The 21,477-nt window shown below is 38.2% G+C and overlaps 1 protein-coding gene across 1 annotated transcript in view; it reads right to left on the bottom strand.

Moving 5' to 3' along the window:
* Positions 1 to 21,477, bottom strand: part of ABCA13 (ATP binding cassette subfamily A member 13) — a 502,662-nt gene that overhangs the window by 467,738 nt on the left and 13,447 nt on the right. Inside the window, exons 2-3 of the mRNA XM_073008854.1 lie at positions 14,156 to 14,249; positions 8,479 to 8,602 (exon numbers count right to left, since the gene is read on the bottom strand). Of these exons, the coding sequence (XP_072864955.1) occupies positions 8,479 to 8,602; positions 14,156 to 14,249 (218 nt within the window). The remainder of the gene's footprint in view (positions 1 to 8,478; positions 8,603 to 14,155; positions 14,250 to 21,477) is intronic.

Below are 21,477 nucleotides of genomic sequence, written 5' to 3' on the forward strand. Positions count from 1 at the left end.
TATTGAAATGATAACAAAGGATTTAGAATATTACATAAAATTAGTTGGTAAGTCAGTGACAGAGTTTCAGAAGATTGACTCTCATTTTGAAAGAAGTCCCACTGTAAGTAAATGCTATAAAACAGCATCACATGCTACAGAGAAATATTTCATGAAAGAAACAGTCAATGATGCAGTAAACTTCATTTCTGTCTTGCTTAAAGAAATAGCCACAGCCACTTCCATCTCCAGCAACCACCACCTTGATCAGTCAGCAGTCATCAGCAACAAAACAAGATCTTCACCAGGAAAAAGATTGGCTCAGATGATCATGAGCATTTTTTAGCAATAAAGTGTTCTTTTAATTAAGGTATGTACATTTTTTAGACAATGCTATTGTACACTTAATAGACTACAATATAAACATAAATTGTATATGCAATGAAAAACTAAAAAATGTATGTGACTCACTTTATTGCAATACTTGCTATACTGTGATGTTGTGAAACTAAACCTACAGATCTGAGAGTCCAAAAACAGTCCTTCATACTATTAACAAATCAATTGATTTTAAACAAAGGTCCCAATGTATTTTAATGAAATAGAATAGTTTTTTCAACAAATGCTACTAGAATTGTATATACATACGTAAAAAGATAAACCTCAAAAGTTACCTCACACCATAGAAAGAAATAAACTGAAAATAAATTGTACCTGTAAACAAAAGCTAAAATTATTAAAAGAAAATACAGGAAAAAATCTGAATGATCTTCAAAAATATTAGGCAAATATTTCTTTGTTAAAGAAAAACACAAAAATCACAAATCAAAATAGAAAAAATGATAATTATATTTTATCAAAATAACCCCTGCTCTTCAAAAGACAGAGCATAAATTAGAAAATAATATTTACAATACATGTATAATATGTATACATATGATTAAAGACTTGTGACTAGCATATGTAAAAAAAACTCTAAGAATACAATAAAACTAAAAGTAAAAAATCAATTGTATAAAATATTCGAACACTTTCCTCAAAAAAATATTGAAATGGCCAATAAACATATGAAAAGATGCTTAACATCATTTCTGATCAAGAAAACGTAAATTAAAACTACAATTAGAAAGCACAATACAACAGTATAAAGGCTAAAGTTAAAGAGAACAACATAATAACAAGTGTTAACAAGAATGTGAAACAACTGGAATTCTTATGTATTGATGTTGGGAGTATTAAATTGCACAACACTTTGGCAAATAGCCTGGACATATATTGTATAGCTAAACATACACTAAACATTTATCCCAAGAATTCTACTCCTAGGTATTAACCCAAGAAAAATTAACATATTTGTCCACACAAAGATTTATTTTTTAATGTTCATAACATTTAAGATGGAAAGAGGCCTTGAAGAAGTTAGGACAGTCTTGTGTTGCCTACCTCTTCTCAATCCCAGGCAGTGCAACATGGAGAAAGATTCTGTGTGCTTGAGGGAGGGAGAGCAAACTGAGTGTGAATCTTTGTACTGAAAGTCAGTGCTGCCCTGTCACAATAGAATGCAAAAAAGGGCAGAATTCTACTGGTGCCCACAGAGGGAGCATTGAGACCAGCCCTGAGCCAGATGAGAATCCTGTGCCCCAGCAAGAGGTATCCAAGTCCTGGCTGACCTCACTATAGGCTGATAAAGTGGTTTGGGATCCCAAATAAATTTGAGTGGCAGTCAGGCCACAAAAACTGCAGTCCTTAGATAAGCCCTGGTATTCTACTGGTTTTGAAGGCAGGGGAATTGCAGTGCCAATGCAATACCAGCTGTAGTAGCCATTAGAGTGCTTACATCAACCCTCCCCAACTCCAGGCAGTGGAGCTTGGGGAAAGACTTCTGCCTGAGGAAGAGAGAAGGAATATTACAGAGGACTTTGTCTTGCAAGCTGAATACCAGTTCAGCCACTGTAAAATAAAGTAATAGGCAGATTTCTGAAGCCCCTGATTCCAGGCCTTTTCTTCCCAATGGCATTTCTAAATACATCTAGGCCAGATGAGAATCTGCTGCCCTGATGGGATGGACTCAGTCCCAGCAGGATTGGCCTCCTGCTGAGTAAGGTGACCTTGAACCTTAAATGAACATCAGCAGCAGCCAGGAAGTAGTGGCCATGGGTCTCAGGTAAGCCCCAGTACTGTACTGGTCAGAAAGAACATGAGCTTCAGTTGTGATCCAACATGGTGCCATGGGAGTGCCTGCATCACCCCTCCCCCAATTCCAAACAGCCCTGTGTGGAAAGATACTCCTTCTGATTACAGGAAACAGAAGGAAGAGAGCAAGAGACTTCAACTGGTAACCCAGAGAATGCTCTCTTAACTTCCCTAAGTCCAACAAGGCTGATTACCTGGGAGCCTCCAAGAGTTGCAGTATTCTTGGGCTTAGGAATGAAGCAACCAGTGCTGAAACAGCTGCAGTGACCACAGGCTTAGGTCACAACATTTATTCCTCTTTGAATTCTTGGAAAGTCCTCTCAAGAAGGATGAGTACAAACAAGCCCAGACTACAAAGATTGGAATAAATGCCTAACTCTTCAATGCTCAGCCATTAATGAACATCCACAAGCATCAAGAACATCCAGAAAAACACGACCTCACCAAACTAAATAAGTCATCAGTGACCAATCCTGGAGTGACAGAGATATGGACCTGTCAGACAGGGAAATGTAATATAAACATAATAATATAAATAAAATAATATAAATGCACCCAACTCTGGAGCATCCATGTATAAAAAGCAAATATTAACTGAGCTAAAGAGAGAGACAGATCTCAATATAATAACAGCTGGAGACTTTGACACCCCATATTTTGCATTGAACAGATCATTCAAACAGAAAAGCAACAAAGAATCATTGGAGCAGAGTCTTGCTCTGTCACCCTGGCTGGAGTGCAGTGGCACGAAATCGGTTCACTGCAAGCTCTGTCTCCCAGGTTCATGCCGGGACTATGGACATTTTATTAATATTGATTCTTCCAATCCATGGACATAGAATATCTTTATTTTTTGTGTGTGTTCTCTTCAATTGAAAAACTGAGAAAAAAATAATAAATTCCTAGATACTTGCAACATACCAAGATTGAACCATAAAGAAATCCAAAACTTGAATAAACCACTACCAGGTAATAAGAGAGCAGTAATAAACATTCTCCCTTCAAAGAAAAGCTCAGGACCCAAACAATGGCTTCACTGCTGAATTTTACCATTTAAACAAGAATTAATACCAATCCTAATCAAACTAATCCAAAAGGTTGAAGGGGAAGGAATACTGTCAAACTCATTCTGCAGTGCCAGTATTACCCTGATACCAAAACTAGACATACACACAAAAAATAACAAAAAAGAAAACTAGGGGCTAATATTTCTGATGAACACAGATGCAAAAATTCTCAACAAAATACTGACAAAATCGAATTTAATATTACATTTAAAAGATCATTTATTATGACCAAGTGGAATTCATCCATCCCAAGGACACAAGAGTGATTTAACATATGCAAATTAATCAATGTGATACATCACATCAAAACACAAAGGACAAAGACTATACAATCATATCAATAGACGTTGAAAAAGCATTAGATAAAATTCAACATTCCTTTATGATACAAACTCTCAAAAAACTGGATGTAGAAGGAACACAGTCAAGCACAATAAACACCTTATATGACAAAATCACTGTTACTATCATACTGAATCGGGGAAAACTGAAGATCTTTTCTTTAAGATTTGGAACAAGAATGCCCACTTTCACTAATTTTATGCAACATAATACTGGAAGTCCCAGTCAGAACAATCCAGCAACAGAAAGAAATAAAGGGCATCCAAATTGAAAAGGAAGAAGTCAAACTATCCTTGTTTGCATGTGACATGATCTCATATTGAGAAAAACCTAAAGACTCCACCAAGAAACTATTAGAACTGATAAACAAATTCAGTAAAGTTGCAGGATACAAAATTAACAAAGAAAAATCAATAGCATTTTTATACACTAACAGTGAACAATGTGAAAAAGAAACCAAGAAAGCAATCTCATTTATAATAGCTACCAATAAAATAACATACCTAGGAATAAATCTAACCAAAGAAGTAAAAATTCCTTGCAATGAAAACTATAAAACCCTGATGAAAGAAATTGAAGAGGACACACAAAAATTAGAAAGATGTTCCATGTTCATGAATTAGAAGAATCAATATTGTTAAAATGTCCATCCTCCCCAAAGCAATCTGCAGATTCAATGCAATTGCTATGAAAATACCAAATATGTTCTTCAGAGAAATAGGGAAAAAATCATTTTTTAAAAATCCTAAAATTTATATGCCACTACAAAGCCTAAAATAGCCAAAGCAATCCTGAGCAAAAAGAGCAAAGCTGGTGGCATCACATTACCTGACTTCAAAATATACTACAAAGCTTTAGTAACCAAGTCAGCATGGTATTGTCATGAAAACAGACACATAGATCAATGGAACAGAACAGAGAACCCAGAAATAAATCCACACCTTACAGTCCTCATTTTTTACAAAGGCTCCAAGAACATTCAATGAGGAAAGAACAGTCTCTTCAATAAACGCTGCTGAGAAGAGTGGATATCCATACGCAGAATGAAACTAAACCCCTATTTCTTGCCACACTAAAAAAAAAAAAAAAAAAAAAATCAAAATTGATTAAAGACTTAAATCTGAGACCTGAAACTATGAAACAAATAGAATAAAACATTGGGGAAACACTCCAGGACGTTGGGCTGGGCAATGTAGTCCCAGCTAATCAGGAGGATGAGGCAGGAGAATCTCTTGAACCCGGGAGGCAGAGGTTGCAGTGCTGGGCAGCAGAGCCAGACTCTGTCTCAACAACAACAACAACAACAACAAATTATAAGTCTAGGAGGCGGAGGTTGCCGTGAGCCGAGATCGCGTCATTGCACTCCAGCGTGGGCAACAAGAGCAAAACTCCGTCTCAAAAAAAAAAAAAAAAAAAAAAAGAGCGTCAAGATAGTGAAAAGCAAACTGAGAAGCTGAGGTGAGGCGGCAGCAGGTGATAATCAAGTAAGGCTGAGAACCAGGCAGTATGGTTGTTGCAAAAGAGGCAGAGAGGGTCAGATGATCCTCGGGGTATCTGGGCATGTTTGAGAATGGACAAAAGAATAAATAAAAATATTGATGACCACCAAATAAGACCAGTAGGAAATGGCTGGAAACGTTTCAAGAAACTTTGGTCACCCAACCAAAGCCGAGAAGGCAAGGCACCGGGTGCTGTAGACCAAGGGTGGGCGTGCCCCGACATGGGTGTGGCGATCAGCCTCCCGAAGGTAGTCAGACAGTGAAAGGGAAGTGAGGGGCGTGTTTAGACGGCATATTCGCATTACAAAGCATTTTAAACTAAACAAAATAGGAGTGACCACTAACACTCGCAAGAATATCCAGTTCTGTTTCCTGCAGTGCTTCATGTTTCTGAAATCCTCTTGTTAAAATGAAGGGGAAACCCCTCAACAAAAGCAGGAATGAGGAAGCCGATTTTCATAATCATAAACTACATCAGATGGTACCTGGGATTTCCGCCCAAAGTGAACTTACCTGAGGAATTAGAAAGGTCACGGAAACTTACAAACTAAATTAACTGTGACACTTGCTTTCAGATTTTTTTGTTTTTGTTTTTGTATCTTTGGTTTTTGTTTGTTTGTTTGTTGTTTTTGTGGGGTTTTTTGGAGACAGATTCTCATTCTGTTGCCCAGGCTGGAGTGCAGTGGCGCAAACTCGGCTTGCTGCAGCCTCTGCCTCCCGTGTTCAAGCAATTCTCCTGCCTCAGCCTCGTGAGTACCTCGGACTACAGGCGCCCGCCACCACGCCCAGCTAATTTTTGTATTTATAGTAAAGATGAGGTTTCACTGTATTGGCCAGGGTGGTGTCACACTCCTGACCTCGTGATCCGCCCACCTTGGCCACCCAAAGCACTGCGACTACAGGTGTGAGCCACTGCACCCAGCTGCTTTCAGGTGTTTTTAAACCGAGACAATTACCACAAAATAATCAGGAATGAGTCTTTATTTATGGGTTTGAACTTCAGTTAAATCCACAGTTGCTCCAATATGAAAACACATGAAATCTACTTAGTCGAGTAGCCAGGTCTATTGACAGCATGCTTCACTCTTCCTTGTCTCCTTTCTCCCTCTCCCCTCTTTCCTTACTCCTAAAAATTTCCTTTCCCTATTTTATTTTGTATTTCTTATACCTCTTCCTTGGGCGCTACTAGACAAGGTGAAGAATTTCATTCTTGGTTCTCAAAGTTAAAGGCTTTGCAATGCTAGTGAACTATTCACCTGACTACCACTCTCAGAATGTTAGGTGAAGAATCTCACCAGGTTGCTTTTATAACCCCTGAATTTCTGCACATTGAAGTGAGGATGTTGACGTGGAAAAACACAAAGAAAACAAAGGTAGATTATTTCCTGGTATCAAGTAATTTTGGGTTTTTTGTTTGTTTGTTTCAGACTGAGTCTCGCTCTATCACCCCGGCTGGAGTGCAGTGACACGATCTTGGCTCACTGCGACCTCCCCCTGGGTTCAAGCAATTCTCCTGCCTCAGCCTCCCCAATAGCTGGGATTACAGGCACCCACCACCACATCGGCTAATTTTTTCGTATTTTTAGTAGAGACAGGGTTTCACTATGTTGGCCAGGCTGGTCTTGAACTCCTTGTCTCAGGCGATCTGCCTGCCTCAGCCTCCCAAAGTGCTGGGATTACAGGTGTGAGCCACCACGCCTGGGCTTCAAGTAGTATTTTTATAATTGTTACAGCCATAGTAATAAGAATTTGTTATTATTAACTCCCATTGGTTGAATGCCTCTGTGCCATGCATTGTGCTAGATGTTTTCTATATTTGTTTTTAACATTCACAAAACTTAAAGTGAGTGAACAGATTCAGAGAGGTTAATTAATTTGCACAGATTCACAGAACCAAAGGTAACAGAGCCAGTATTGTTTAGCCACAAAATCGTATCCTTTCCACTTCAACGTCATTTAAACTTCCCATTCCAAGTAAGGAAGAGATGTAAGAAGACTTGAAATAAAGACGCTGCTAAGTCTCAAGCTCTTTTAATGCTTCCAAGAAAGACAGTTTTGTATATTTCCCTTCTCCACACATTCAAGAAAAGGCCATTGAACTTTTCAGGGTTATGACTTTGCAGTATTTTCCAATTAGCCTCTTTATATCATATTTCTATATGATTTGTCTCAGAAAAAGTAAGCACCTACTATGGTCTGAAAGTTGGCATCTCCCATGCCCAACTTTTTATGTTGAAACGTAACCCCTAAGATGATATAGGGGAGGTGATTAGATCATGAGGACAGAGCCTTCATGAATAGGGTTAGTGCCCTTATTAAAGAGACCCTGGAGAGCTGCCTCATCCCTTCCATTATGTGAGAACACGGCTGGAAGGTGTCATTTATTATGGAAAGGGTTCTCACCAGATACCAGATCAGCTGGCACCTTGATCTTGGACTTCCCAGTCTCCAAAACTATGAGAAATAAATATTTATTTCTTATAAGCCACACAGTTTACGGTATTCATTACAGCAGCCCAAATGAACTAAAACAACACCATTTATAAATATTGTACCTGATGTGCCGAAAATTATCTGGAAACTTTTAATTTTCCTCTTGTAACTTAAAGGTGGAGGATAAAGATCATATATGTCAGCATTTGCTTTACATTTAAACATCTTAGATTATTTAATATTAGTAAATACAGATTAAATAAAACTCAGATCACTCATACCTGATAAATGCAAACTCTCATAATCAACCAGTCACTTCCTTCCCTTCCTAAGTTCACCTGGGAGAAGTTTCCAGGGCATTCAGGATCCCCCAAGTGAAACCCCCTCACTTCGTCTCTTCTTCTCCTTCTCTTCTTGAGTTTTAAGGCCAACTACAGTGTCAGTTGCATAGCTCAGCATTCAGAGACTCAGAGAAGGCAACTTACCTGTCCTGTAGTCCATTTAGGTGGTTTATGACAAATAAAGCAGTACTGCCCAGTTTTTATTTGCTGTCAGCTAGGGACACGATTCTGGTCAACTAATAGCACAGTAGAAAAAACCCAGTAGGTAGCTCAAAAAATAATTGTTCTAGGGGCACGTGGCACTAAAATGAAAAGTTGGCTAGACAAGTGATTTTGAAGTCATAGTTTTAACCTACAGAAAACAAATTATCACATGCAAATGGCATTTGCTAATCAGTTATTACCCTGTGAGTCCTGCAGGTGGCAGTGGAAAGATCTCCTGCTGGAAGCTAACCATTAGTTGCAGCCAGAATTATGTGACTCTGAATTTAATAAAACTTTAATTTCTATACTTCTCATGATCTCTGACCTCTCCCAAATTATTGAGGCTTTACAAAAAGCAGAGGCCTGTCCTACGTATCAGCGTTCTGAGATTTCTGGAAAATATCTTTGTGCTTCTCTTACCGAAAATGATGCTCCATCGACCCTTTATAGCTGAAGTTCCTGCACCTTGATCCAGTGTTACAAAGAAGGCTTTGAACAAAGGGGATAACACCACGGCTGGGCAGATCTCGGGGCTGCAAATAACCTAGAAATAGATGCAAAGAAGAAATGAGTCCATATACCTACTACCAGAAATGGAATTCCTGTTTAGTTGAAATTGTAATATAATATATTATAATATTATTAACCTTGCTGTTAATTTAAAGGAGATCTAAGGACTCAGACCAAAAAAAATCAAACAAAATGAAACATCTTTATATCTAACACCTTTCTTCCAGGGTCAGTACTCATGTTTCAAGGCAGAATGGCTTTGAGCAGCCATAGCTACAGGATTCACGAGATTCCCCATTCACCGAGTGGAAATACCTCTGATGCACAGCCAGGCTTCCAGACACGGCTCTCTATGAACAAGCTGTGAGCAGGAAGAATAAAAAGGATGCTTCTTCCCATCTCATATAAAAATGTAGGAGTTTCTAGTTTTAGCAAAAACTTCAAGCTTAATGCCAGTTGAATCCTTAATGCTTAAATATAGTTGTTAAATATTGAGTAATACCAAAAAAAAAAGTCTTTCTACACGGAATAGGACTTTTCAGGACAAATGTTGCTAGAAAATAGCCACCTCGTGGATAACATGCTGTTTACACATCCCCAACCATATCCTTCCTTCACACCACCAGGAGAGTGGGAGTAGTGAGGATGCTGATGGCTGCAACAACTTGAAACTTGTGATTACCAGCCGGGTGTGGTGGCTCACACCTGTAATCCCAGCACTTTGGGAGGCCAAGGTGGGCAGATCACCTGAGGTCAGGGGTTTGAGACCATCCTGGCCAATGTGTTGAAATCCCGTTTCTACTAAAAAAAAATACAAAAATTAGCTGGGTGTGGTGGCAGGTGCCTGTAATCCCAGCTACTCAGGAGGCTGAGGCAGGAGAACCACTTGAACCCGGGAGGCAGAGGTTGCGGTGAGCCGAGATCATGCCATTGCACCCCAGCATGGGTGACAAGAGCAAAATTCCGTCTCAAAAAAAAAAAAAAGAAAGAAAGAAAAAGAAAGCTACGATAACCATCATAATCTAATACGATGTAGCTCATGAAACCCTGCTGACAGCCTTACTGCTCACATCTAATTTGGTCAGGGAGATGATCCAGGAATTAGAGACTCCCTATGCCCAGCATTCAGCACAATGCCTGTCACACAGAAGATACTCACTAAATGAGTGAATTGAAAAATACATGAATAGGTTTTTAGCTAAGGGAACAAATGGAGTTATTAGCAGACACATGACTCAGTGCTCTGGAATAATATACCATAAAAGCATTTGGAGTTATATCCCAGCTAGCAATAAAAAGTGTATTTCCCTAGCATAATGTCTGTGTCCTGTTTTTTTGAGGAACACATCAGGAATGGAAGTCACCACAGTGAGGTGTTCAGTGGATCAGAGAATTTGAGGATACTAGTTTGGGATACAGTGTATCTCCAAGACTAAAGATTTGGCTTTGTATCTTTGGGCCACCTTGTAATACAAGTAACCAGGTGTGAACATCTTGGATATCTCATGGAATACAATTAAAAACATGTTTTACAATGAGGATGCTGAGAATCACAAGTGTGTCTTTCCCCAAATCACACACAAACCCAAGAATGACTCCAGGTCAAATATTCATTCTACTGCACCTCACTACCTCCAGGAGCAGGCCTGGAACGGAGATGCCTGTCCAGCACCCCAGGATTGCCAGGGCCAGTCTGAAACCTGGAGCACTTTCCTAGGTCTCCCCAGGGTCCTTGACCGCTTCTTGTTTTTCTCTTTTCCAGTCCCTGAAAGTGAGAACACAAAGGCAGCACTGCCCTGGCAGCGGTTTTCACATTCATATGTAGCTCGAGGAAGCAGCAGTGCCCTGGGCTTGTGCAGCCTGCATGTGCAGCCTGCCCACACCATAGGCGATCACAAGCCTAACTTCAACAGCACAAACAGAATTTTACTGGGACAGACATATACATAAAGCTTCTCAAGCTTTAATCTCTCAAGGTACTTAACAGGAAATTTCATTTTCCTATGCAAATAATCTTAACTTTGGAAGATTATTTTTTCTTAGTGAAAATACCCATATATGCAGTCTTTGGCTTCATTCTAAAATTGTAAAATCCACATCACCTTTCCTAAGGTCCTTCTCAGTCACAGCATAAGAACGGGGCCAGCTCTTCCTGTAACAAGACGGACACAGAACATCTTCCACACAGTGGTGACTTCAGGGGTCAGCAACAGTGCCCAGAGAGTACACTTCCTTGGCACGGCTTCTGTGTCCCATCTCTCTCTCCAGGAACACATCAGGAATGATGGCCCCACAGAGAGTGCTCAATGGGTCAGAAACTGAGGATTTCAGCCCTGGACACATTTTCTCTCCAAGATTAAAGACCTGGCATGGTAACATCAGGTCACCCCAAAACAGTGGGAAGCATGAGGGAGGGGGATGGACATTTTTAAAATCATCTCCATGCCAGGCCTGGTGCTGAGTGCATGCTCCTGACCGGCTTTCTCTCCAAGCCCTTACAGCAGCCCTGGGAGCCAGGAGAAATTTGCTGTCTTTATAGAGAAGAGGTTCACAAAGGTTGCACGCCATGCTCATCCCCACAGAGCTGATGGGGGGCTTGATGGAGCTTCAACGTGCAGTCCTTGATCACTTTTGACTCCTGAGCCCCTTTGAGACTCTGACAAAGCCTTCCCTTCTGTAGGAAAGCTCATCTGCATACCTCTGGGAAATATTTCCGGTGTTTCTTTGGGCCACATCTTTGTTGGACTGCACTCCTGATACAAAGCAAGAGCTTGATAAATGTTTAAGGGATGGATGGAAACTTTGAGGATAAGGAACATCATAAGCTGCTTTTTCCATAGGGCAGGACTGAGCTAGTACCATACTGGATGGCAGACTTAGTGCTCTCTATCATTTACAACTAAATCATTCACAATTTTGCATTAGCCACTATCATTTTGAGGCTTCTTATCAGTCTTGATACCATGTTATCCTCTGGTTGCATGCAAGCTTTTTTTGCCCTGTTTTGCCCATTTCTCCTGCATAGTACTCCTGGTTTGTTTGTTTTTTTTTATCACTTACCTTTCCTTTTCTCACCCACTTTGCTCTTCAGGCTGTTACAGCCTGGCCCTCCTCATCCTATACCTCCAGTGAACTGCCCTGGAGAACTTGTCAGCCCTTATCTACTCATGCAGCACACAGCAACAGCACCTGTCACTCTGCCATGCCTCCTTCTTTCAATGCTTCCCAGGCAGACTCCAAATCTCTGTTTGCCTTCCAGCACTCTGGTTGCTGCTTATTGTCTCCTCTGTTTATCCCTTGAATGCGCTCTTCTTGAGGCCTATATTCTGGAAGTTTCTCCTTCTTAGGTGTCCTCATCTATGTGATTCCAAATTCATAATCTGATTGATTAGGTGGCTCACCCTGACAATCTCAAGAGTCCCTCAGACTCAAGATGGTCATGCTGAGCACAGCTGCCCAAATCCCCTACACGTCCTGTGCCCTGTCAGTTTGGTGGGAGTGCACTCTCCACTCAACTGTTCCAGTCAAAGACCTCCCTGTCCTCATGCATCCAGACAGTTGTTTCTGCCCATCTTTCCTCCTTCATGTCCATTAAATCTGGCCTCTTCCCCCTGCTTCAGGGCACAACCAACTCTTGCCTGGTTACTCAAGAGTTCCACAAGTTGATCTTGCCTTCTGTAGTGTTGCTTTCCACCCACCCCTAATTCAACCTTTTCCAGTATCCAGAATGTGACCCCTAAATGCTCATTTTATTAGGACCTTGCCTGAAACCTTCCAATGGCTCCTTCATGTTCTTTGAGAGTTCACCATCCTCAACATCATACAAAGCCCTTTATTTGACCCTGCTTACTCCTCCAGCCATATCTCTGCCTTTTTTGGTTGTACTTTAGGCTTTTGTCCATGCTGTCTGCCCTGCCTAAACAATTTCTCCTCTGCACTCCCTTGTTCTGACAAAGTTGCACATTGCCTCAGATGCCTTTCCTTAGAATGGATTGGCCATCCCTCCTGTGTGCTCACACGGCTCCCTGTGTAAAATCCCATCATGGCAATTTTCCCACTGCATTGTAATAGTCTGGCCCTACAATGAGCTCTGTAAAGGGAGGGAAAATGCCTTGTCCACCATTTTATTCTCAGCAAGGCCTGAAACACAAAAGGCACTCAATACATATTTATTGAATAAATAAATAATAAAGTAGAAACCCTGAAAAGCTTTTATCTTTTCCTAAATGCTATTTTACTCACATGGTTTTACATTTTTCCATTTTGCAACACACAGGAGAATCCCCAAACAACAAAGACAAACTGATAGGAATGGTCGTAATATGTGTAAAACCTAAATATAACTGACACACTATTTTGGTAAATCCCAACACTTAATAATCCCTCACTGATGTAATGATTACAGTGTCAACCACATTATACATACAAGTGGTATAGCCTCATAGAGACAAAGCAGTCCATTATTTCTCAAGGAGTGATTTTGTTAAGGTTTCAACACAGATAAACAAAATGGTTCATCTGACCACTTTCCTGAGGCACAGGAAGTTACCAGTAATAGTGTGTCAGAGCATCACCATCACAACTGTTAATATCATCATAGTAATCACTATCATCACCATCATCATCATTTCCATCATTACCTTCACTATCATCACCAACAACACCATCATCACTATCGTCACCAACAACACCATCATCACTATTATCATCTCCATTGTAATCATCATCACAATCATCATTACCTCCACCATCATCTCCATTATCATCATCATCACCATCATTACTATCATCTATTATCATCACCATCATCACTATCATCTCCATTATCATCACCATCATCACTTCATCTCCATCATTATTACTATCATCTTTATTACCATCAAGATCACCACTATTGTCATCACCATCATCACTATAGCCTTCATCATCATTACTCTAGTATTATCACCATCATCACTATCACCATCTCCATCATCATATCTCCATCATCATCACCATCATTACTATCATCTACATCATCATCACTATCATCATCTTCACCATCATCATCACCTTCATTACTATCATCTCTATCATCACCATCACCACTATCTTTATCTTCATCACCATTATAACTATCACCACCATCATCATTTCTATCATCATCATCACCATCATCTCCATCATCACTATCTTCACCATCATCATCATATCATCAGCATCATTGTTTTCTCACCACCATCATCATCACCATCAACATTACTATCAGTATCATGCTGATAAACAATGAAATGCATCTCCCACTTATACTTCTTCTACTCTTTCTATATTTATAATGGCTCTTTACCTATTCCCAAACTGTGTCAGTTTTAATTGGAAGCATAAATCTGTGTGCTAGATTGAGTGAACCTGTGTAAATATCACTCTTAAAAGACAAAACCTAAATTGTGGCTTATTAACATATACTCCAGATATGTTGTTATTGTCATAATGAAACCCTATCTATTCGTTTTACTCAGCATTCAGAGTTTATAAAGAACGAGAAAGAGTGCTATGAGTTTTTTTCTCCAAAGATTAATTCAAAAAGTATATAAAAAGTAAAACTTACAAATATCTCTGTATCTGGGAGGTTCTTGAAAACGAAGTACTGTCAGAATTATAAACAGGATACAAGGCCAGAAGAATTCAGCAAGGAAAAGGACCTAGAAAAATTTTTTAAAAAAACAATACCACTTGAATAAATTGTAAAATATTACAATATTTTCATCTATTGAAGGAGGTCATTGTAATCCCTGCTTTGTGTCTCAGAACAGTCATTTGGGACAGGATCCCACAGAAAAGGCCTAGTTTATTTATCATTGCACCCAGATCTGTGACTGTGTCATCTCCTTGTTCTTCTCCCATCAGACCCAGCTTTGTTTCTTTCCTTTTTCTGCACATTTTTATTTATTGCAGAACTTATGACATTAGAGAAATTAAAGAAATAAATAACTTCACCCATATTTCCCATACTTCAATATAGCAACTATTTTTATTTTTCTAATTTCTTTAATGTTTCTGACTTTTTTACCCAAATAGATATTTTGCTGGCTTTGATGGTAGCATCCACTTCTCATTTTCCTTCTTTTTATGCATATTTTTCAATATTGCCTCATGAGGTTTATAACTATCAGCTTACTTGTTGCATAAAATTCTTACCTAATGAATACACCATAATTCACACATTCTTCTATTAAGGAACATTTTGTGTATAAATAATCTTTCATTTGAATTATTGTCTTAAAATTAGAATAAACTCCTAAAACTAAGATTACTGGAGTAAAATCTCTTGACACAGACTACAAAAGAGCTACTTGAAATGATTGCAATAATTTTTACAACCTTAAATTTTCAAAGTTAAAAGAAAATGAACTGCCATTGACACATGGAATGTAATCATTTGAGGAAAAAATCACCAACTATAAGGTATAGGTCAAAAAATTAATAGAAAAGTCTCATTATACCATAAAATTAATTTTACTGTCATCATTCTTTACTTGTTTTATGATAGATAATCTTGTACTGAATTCAGATGACATCATTTTACAAATACAAAAGTTTATAGCCAGACAAAAAATAGGCAAGCTATTGAATAAATGCACAAAAACCTAAAAATCTGCAAGTTAAGAATGCTCCATCAAACACCAAAGAAGATGTTTTACTGTTTCAGATTCCCAGTTATAATGTTTTGAACTAACATGAACTTCTGGTCACTTTGGTTTCTTTATTCTTTGAACTACCATGGTCATATCCCATTGCAGTAATCCTTCCCTGTAAGCAGATCTACATGTGACCAGATGAGTGGCCTAAAGCCATCAAGACAAAACACAGGTGGAAAAGAATTTTTCCATCCCTGGTGTAATTAAAGAAGAAAAGAAATCGCCCTCTTTGGCCAAGCATGGTGACTCACACCAGTAATCCCAACACTTTGGGAGGCTGAGGCAGATGGACCACTTGAGGTCAGGAGTTCAAGACCAGCCTGGCCAACACGGTGAAATCCCATCTCTACCAAAAATACAAAAAAAAAAAAAAAAAATTTAGCCAGGAGTGGTGGCACACACCTGTAATTCCAGCTACTCGGGAAGCTGATACAGGAGAATTGCTTGAACCCGGGAGGTGAAGGTTGCAGTGAGTCAAGATCGCAACACACTGCACGCCAGTCTGGCAACAGAGTGAGACTCCATCTCAAAAAAAAATTAAAAATTAAAAATAAATCACCATCTTTGAAATAATCCATGAGGAGGTATTTCTTGTGCCAAAAAGTGCATCATGATTAAAAAGTTCTCTGACAGTCCTGAAACCCAGTTTCACACGTTCTGATAACAAAGAAAATGCCTGCAGATTGCCCTCTGGTTCAAGGGACCACAATTAAACTATAAAGAAAGGTCAAGGACACTCAGGAGATAGCTATTTATTTAAGTCATTTTGGTCATTCTCTGTAACAAATTAATAAGTTACAGGAGTATTGGGGTAGGGAGGTGGTGGGGAAAGATTCTATCATTAATTCTGACTGAATATACATAAGTAAAATAAAAAATGTATCTCATATTAAATGATAACTTGATAGCATTAAGAAGAATAAACACATAATTTTCTTGGGTTTTTTATTCTTTTTCATTTTTAATAACATATGATAGCTATTTTTAAGACAAGCAGTTATAAAGAAAACAGAAAATGGTTTATAGACCCAAGACTCATATAACCTTTGACATTATAAATATGTAAACAAACATATGTATGGTTGAGAAATGTTAAAAGAACACAAAAATTACAACCACTCTCCTATAGGATAAACTATCTATTTACAAAATACATGTGTATGTATTATGTGTTAGAACCAATTTTTCATAACAGCACTTATAGTTCTACCTTGTTACTTTTAAAGACTACATAATATTCCACTGTAGGATTTTATTTATTTAACCAATCGCTTCATCATGAAAATTTGCATGTTTTTCTCTTTGGCGCCAGTGATATAATGAGGTTTTTGTTTTGTTTTGTTTTGTTTTTTTATCAACTAGGGTGGTATTTACTTAGAAGAGAAGCATTTCCGCTTGACATTGAAAACTCTCTTAGGAGTATTTCTAAATGTTTTACATTACATGACACTATTAAAATATTACAACTAGGAAAATTTCGCTCAAGTTTGCAACAGTTTTCTTGAAAAGGTAAAGGCCGTCAAAGTCAGACACGTGTGTAGCATGCATTTTGGTCCAAAACCACCAAATATATTACTCTATTATAGTTGATTACAGATAGCAGAACAGCAACATACTAAAACCAACGCACATTATGAAATCAAGTAGATGCAATTCAGTGAATCCCAACTTTTAACTTCATGAGGTTTTATTTTACATATTTGGCTGACTTTTGTAAGTATATCCATGAGGTACCATTGCTAAATGGGATTATTGCACTAAAGTGTATATGATTTTTAATGTGGATTTTTAATTTGTATAGATATAACCAAAATGCCCTCATTAAAAACTAAACCAATTATCATTTACTCTGATTACACTTTCAGTAACACCTAGGATTAACAAACTTAATTTTTTGTCAAGCTGATATGCAAAAACATAATGATAACTTTAATTACTTAGATCAAGCATTTTTCATAATTTAAGCATATAATAATTCCTTGCCTATTAATTCTTTGTTCTTCCAGTTTTCTATTTTTCTATTAAGTTGTTCTTTATTTTTACTGACTTAAAAAGCATCATTTTCTATTTAATTTTTTAGTTAGAGAATTCAGCCTTTTCATGGCTTATAGTATTACAAATATTTTCTCCAATTTTGTATTTGCCTTTTTATTGTCTAAATCGTTCATGCCATTAATTTATCGATCTATTATTTATAGTATCTGGATATTGTTCCCTTCACACCAAGACAACATCATTTAAAGGACCCTGCCAAAGCCAAATTAGTCAGTAGCAACTCTAAAATCACAAACATTTATCAGTCCAGTCTTAAAAATCAACATTCAGTCTCTAGTTTCAAATGAAAATAATATTGGAAGAAAATCTTATCGTTGAGATCTCTAAGGATCTTGAAATAATAACAGAATTCCAATCAAACCTAAAAAACAGTATCTCAGAGTGTTTTGTTTACAAGCTGGTCACTGGCCCTTCTGAAAAGCACAAGTGAAAAAATATCTTTCATTGTTCTGAGTCTGAAGTTGCTCCATTCAAGAGAAAAGCAGTCAGACACCAGTTCTGCTGCGTCATTTTCCATTGTGCCTGAGTGAATCACCCTTTCATAAGACTATTTCTCTCCGGGGTGCAAAGGCAGCCTTCCCTTTCTCATCACATTTTTATGTGACGTTTTTCTTCTTATGTGTCATTATTATCCTTGAATCTTGCTTAACATTTTGAATCTTATCCCTGTTAAATAGGAATGCTGTCTGATTAATGCTAGGGTTTCACCGTATCTCCCACATCTCAGATCGTCCAGTGCTGACTTCTTAACACCAGGAAGTGACCCAAGCAGAAGCAGAAACTGGCACTTCTGCTATCCAAATGGCACTGACGCAGATGCTGCCACAGGCTCTCCTCTCAAGAAAAATAACCGTCTGGTAAACCTATTAACAGTTAACAAAATAATGCCCCCCACTACCAAACCACCACAAAGCCCTCCTACCCTTCCAGGAGGGAAGCTCCGAGCAGCAGAGTGTGGAAGTGCTCAGTCCTGTACCCCGGCGCTTCCCATCCGCAAGGCTCTTCTCACCACGAATTTCGTGGATAACCAGATCCCTGTTCCACTCCCATTCCTCTCACCCTGTGGCCCGAGCATGAACATAAACCTTTCCATCGTTCCGTCAACACAGCTGAGCCACAGTGGCATTTGGGAAGACATTAGCAATACATACAGATGAACATGTACACAAAAAGGACTTCTGTGTAAAATGACACATTGAAACTTCCTCACAGACTTTTTCTTCTTTCAGACAAAATGGATGGGGTGGGAGAGAGAAAAGAAAATAAATTAGAGGAGGCAGGAATAAACTTGTATTTGCCTAATACAAAAAAACTACCAGAACGTTAAAAAAAAGAAAAGAAGAAAACAGTTTCTAGAGCAGATTAGATAAGCTTACCATGCCTCAGCCCGGCCTCAGTTGACAATCTCTAAAACTATAACAAAGTCCCCTCACAATCCTGGTAACTATCCCCAGTACCCATCCATGGAGATGAGCACCCCAAAGGAGTCTCCTTATCTCCTGCTTCTGATAGAGGAGTTGGAAAAACTGCTACCGAGAATGATCAAATAAACAAGGAAAGTGAACAATGAGGCTGACTCTTGGGGAAGCCTCCAGGACTACATACAAAATGTGAGAAGAATCCAAAGCTGGAGAACAATTTCCGCAACTAGATGAACTGAACATGGCATAAAATGTTGAACAATTTTTCAAAGGAGAGCACAGAGCCCAACTGGTCTAATAAAGTTTGTATTGCATCTCAGATGATTTCCCTCACTCTTCTCCCTGGCCCTCCTGACCATTTCCAATCATCTCCTTCTATAGATGATTAGAGCATACAGGATATACTCAGGGATCACACTAGATATTGAGGGAGAAATAAAACTCATCCCTGATTTATTGAAAAGAGAGTCAAGAACAAATATAATACCTGGGCTGAACTCCCTAACCATGGGTGGCAATAAAACAAAGTGCACAGCTCCTATCTAAACATTAGGAAGGAAAGAAACCAACAAAAACAGATAAAGCAAACCAAATAAAGTTATAAAGCATGCCTGGATAAGAAACAACTCAAATAAAATGAAGAATTTCTTTACAAGTGCCTTATTAAGAAGAACACTTTAATAAGGACAAATATTCAGAATACAAGGGCTCAAAAAAAAAAAGATATAAACAAATAAGTGAAAAAAGAGATTGTGGATCTAAGGAAAAACAAAAAACAAAAAAAAATCATCACTGTGGAATGTTAAATGATTTAGAAACCATAAAAAGAAAATACATACTAGTTAAATTTCAATTTTTGGAATAAGAAACAGCTTACAATAACAACAATGATTTTTAAAAACCTTTTAAAGGCAAAAATATTAAGACACAAAAGCTAATATATTTGAAAAACAAAGACTATACAACATAAGGAAAATTGGCATCCCCAAAGTAAACAATCCAACAAATGGAATAAAACATTTTTTGAAGTTATTCCTCAAAGATATAAGATAGCAGAATTTCCCTGAAATAGAGAAGATTTCATCTGCAGAATGAAAGCGTATACTGTATTTCAGAAAAATAAAACAAGTCATAGTTAAACTATGGCCATTAAACTTCAAGCTATTGAACTTCAAAAATAAAGACTACTATAGGTGTCTAGAAAGACAAAAAAAAAAAGAAGGGCAACTCACTAACAATAAGAGAAAAAATTCAGTCTGGCCTTAAACATATCCTCAAAACATTCCACGTTAGATGCGAATGCATCAATATTTACAAAGTTCTAAGAGAAAAAAGTAGGATTAAGAAAAATTGGCCGGGTGCGGTGGCTCAAGCCTGTAATCCCAGCACTTTGGGAGGCCGAGATGGGCGGATCACGAGGTCAGGATATCGAGACCATCCTGGCTAACCTGGTGAAACCCTGTCTCTACTAAAAAATACAAAAAAACTAGCCGGGCGTGGTGGCGGGCGCCTGTAGTCCCAGCTACTTGGGAGGCTGAGGCAGGAGAATGGCGTGAACCCGGGAGGCAGAGCTTGCAGTGAGCCAAGATGGCGCCACTGCACTCCAGCCTGGGCGACAGAGCGAGACTCCGTCTCAAAGAAAAAAAAAAAAGAAAAATGACAACCAACCAAATGGCCTTTAAGCAACAAATTTTGCAAATACATATGTATATATATTTGTGATATATATATAGAGAGAGAGGGATTGATATATTTGATTTCAAAAAACGCTATATGTTATTTAGAATGGATACAATTAAAATATAAGGACATAGAATCATTAAAAATAAAGAGATGAAAAAGATATGGTAGGCAAATATTAAACAAATTAGTTATGTTAATATCACACAAAAATTTTAAGACACGGAATGTTGTTATCCTTGTCAATATATAAGGAGATCAATCAATGATTGAGAGGATTAATACATAACAAAAAGATTGATACCAAACAACTGTAATAATGTTATGCATGTGTATACTTAATAATTTAGCTTCAAAATATATAGCAAAACAATTGCACTATATTACAATATTATATTACGAAGAAAATTCTGAATTTACTTTCATAGGAGGAGAATCCAATACCTACCTCACAATAACTCTCTACAATAGCAAGTATTAATCAAAAAATGTGTTTTTAAATAACATATGATTTGTATTATCAACAAAAGATAAAGCATCTGGGGAAAAATTTTAACTGAAGTATGTACAATTATTTCATAAAGAAAATTATAAAACTTTATTGAGTGACATCAAAGAGAAGCTAAATATATGAACAGATGAATATCATTACTGCATTAAAAAAAGCTCCATACTGGCCGGGCACGGAGCCTCACACCTGTAATCCCAGCACTTTGGGAGGCCAAGGCGGGCAGATCACCTGAGGTTGGGAGTTCAAGACCAGCCTGACCGACATGGAGAATCCCAATCTCTACTAAAAATACAAAATTAGCTGGGCATGGTAGTGCATGCCTGTAATCCCGGCTACGCAGGAGGCTGAGGCAGTAGAATCGCTTGAACCCAGGAGGCGGAGGTTGCAGTGAGCCAAGATTGCGCCATTCTGCTGCAGCCTGGGCAACAAGAGCGAAACTCCATCTCAAAAACAAAACAAACTCCGTACCATAAAAATGTTAATCCTACCCAGATTGATCTATAGGCTCGATGCAATTCTAATGGAATTCCAAAAAGGTTTTTGTTTGTTTTATTTGTTTTGATTT

The sequence above is a fragment of the Chlorocebus sabaeus genome, chromosome 21 (genome assembly GCF_047675955.1).
Source record: "Chlorocebus sabaeus isolate Y175 chromosome 21, mChlSab1.0.hap1, whole genome shotgun sequence".
Lineage (NCBI taxonomy): Eukaryota > Metazoa > Chordata > Mammalia > Primates > Cercopithecidae > Chlorocebus > Chlorocebus sabaeus.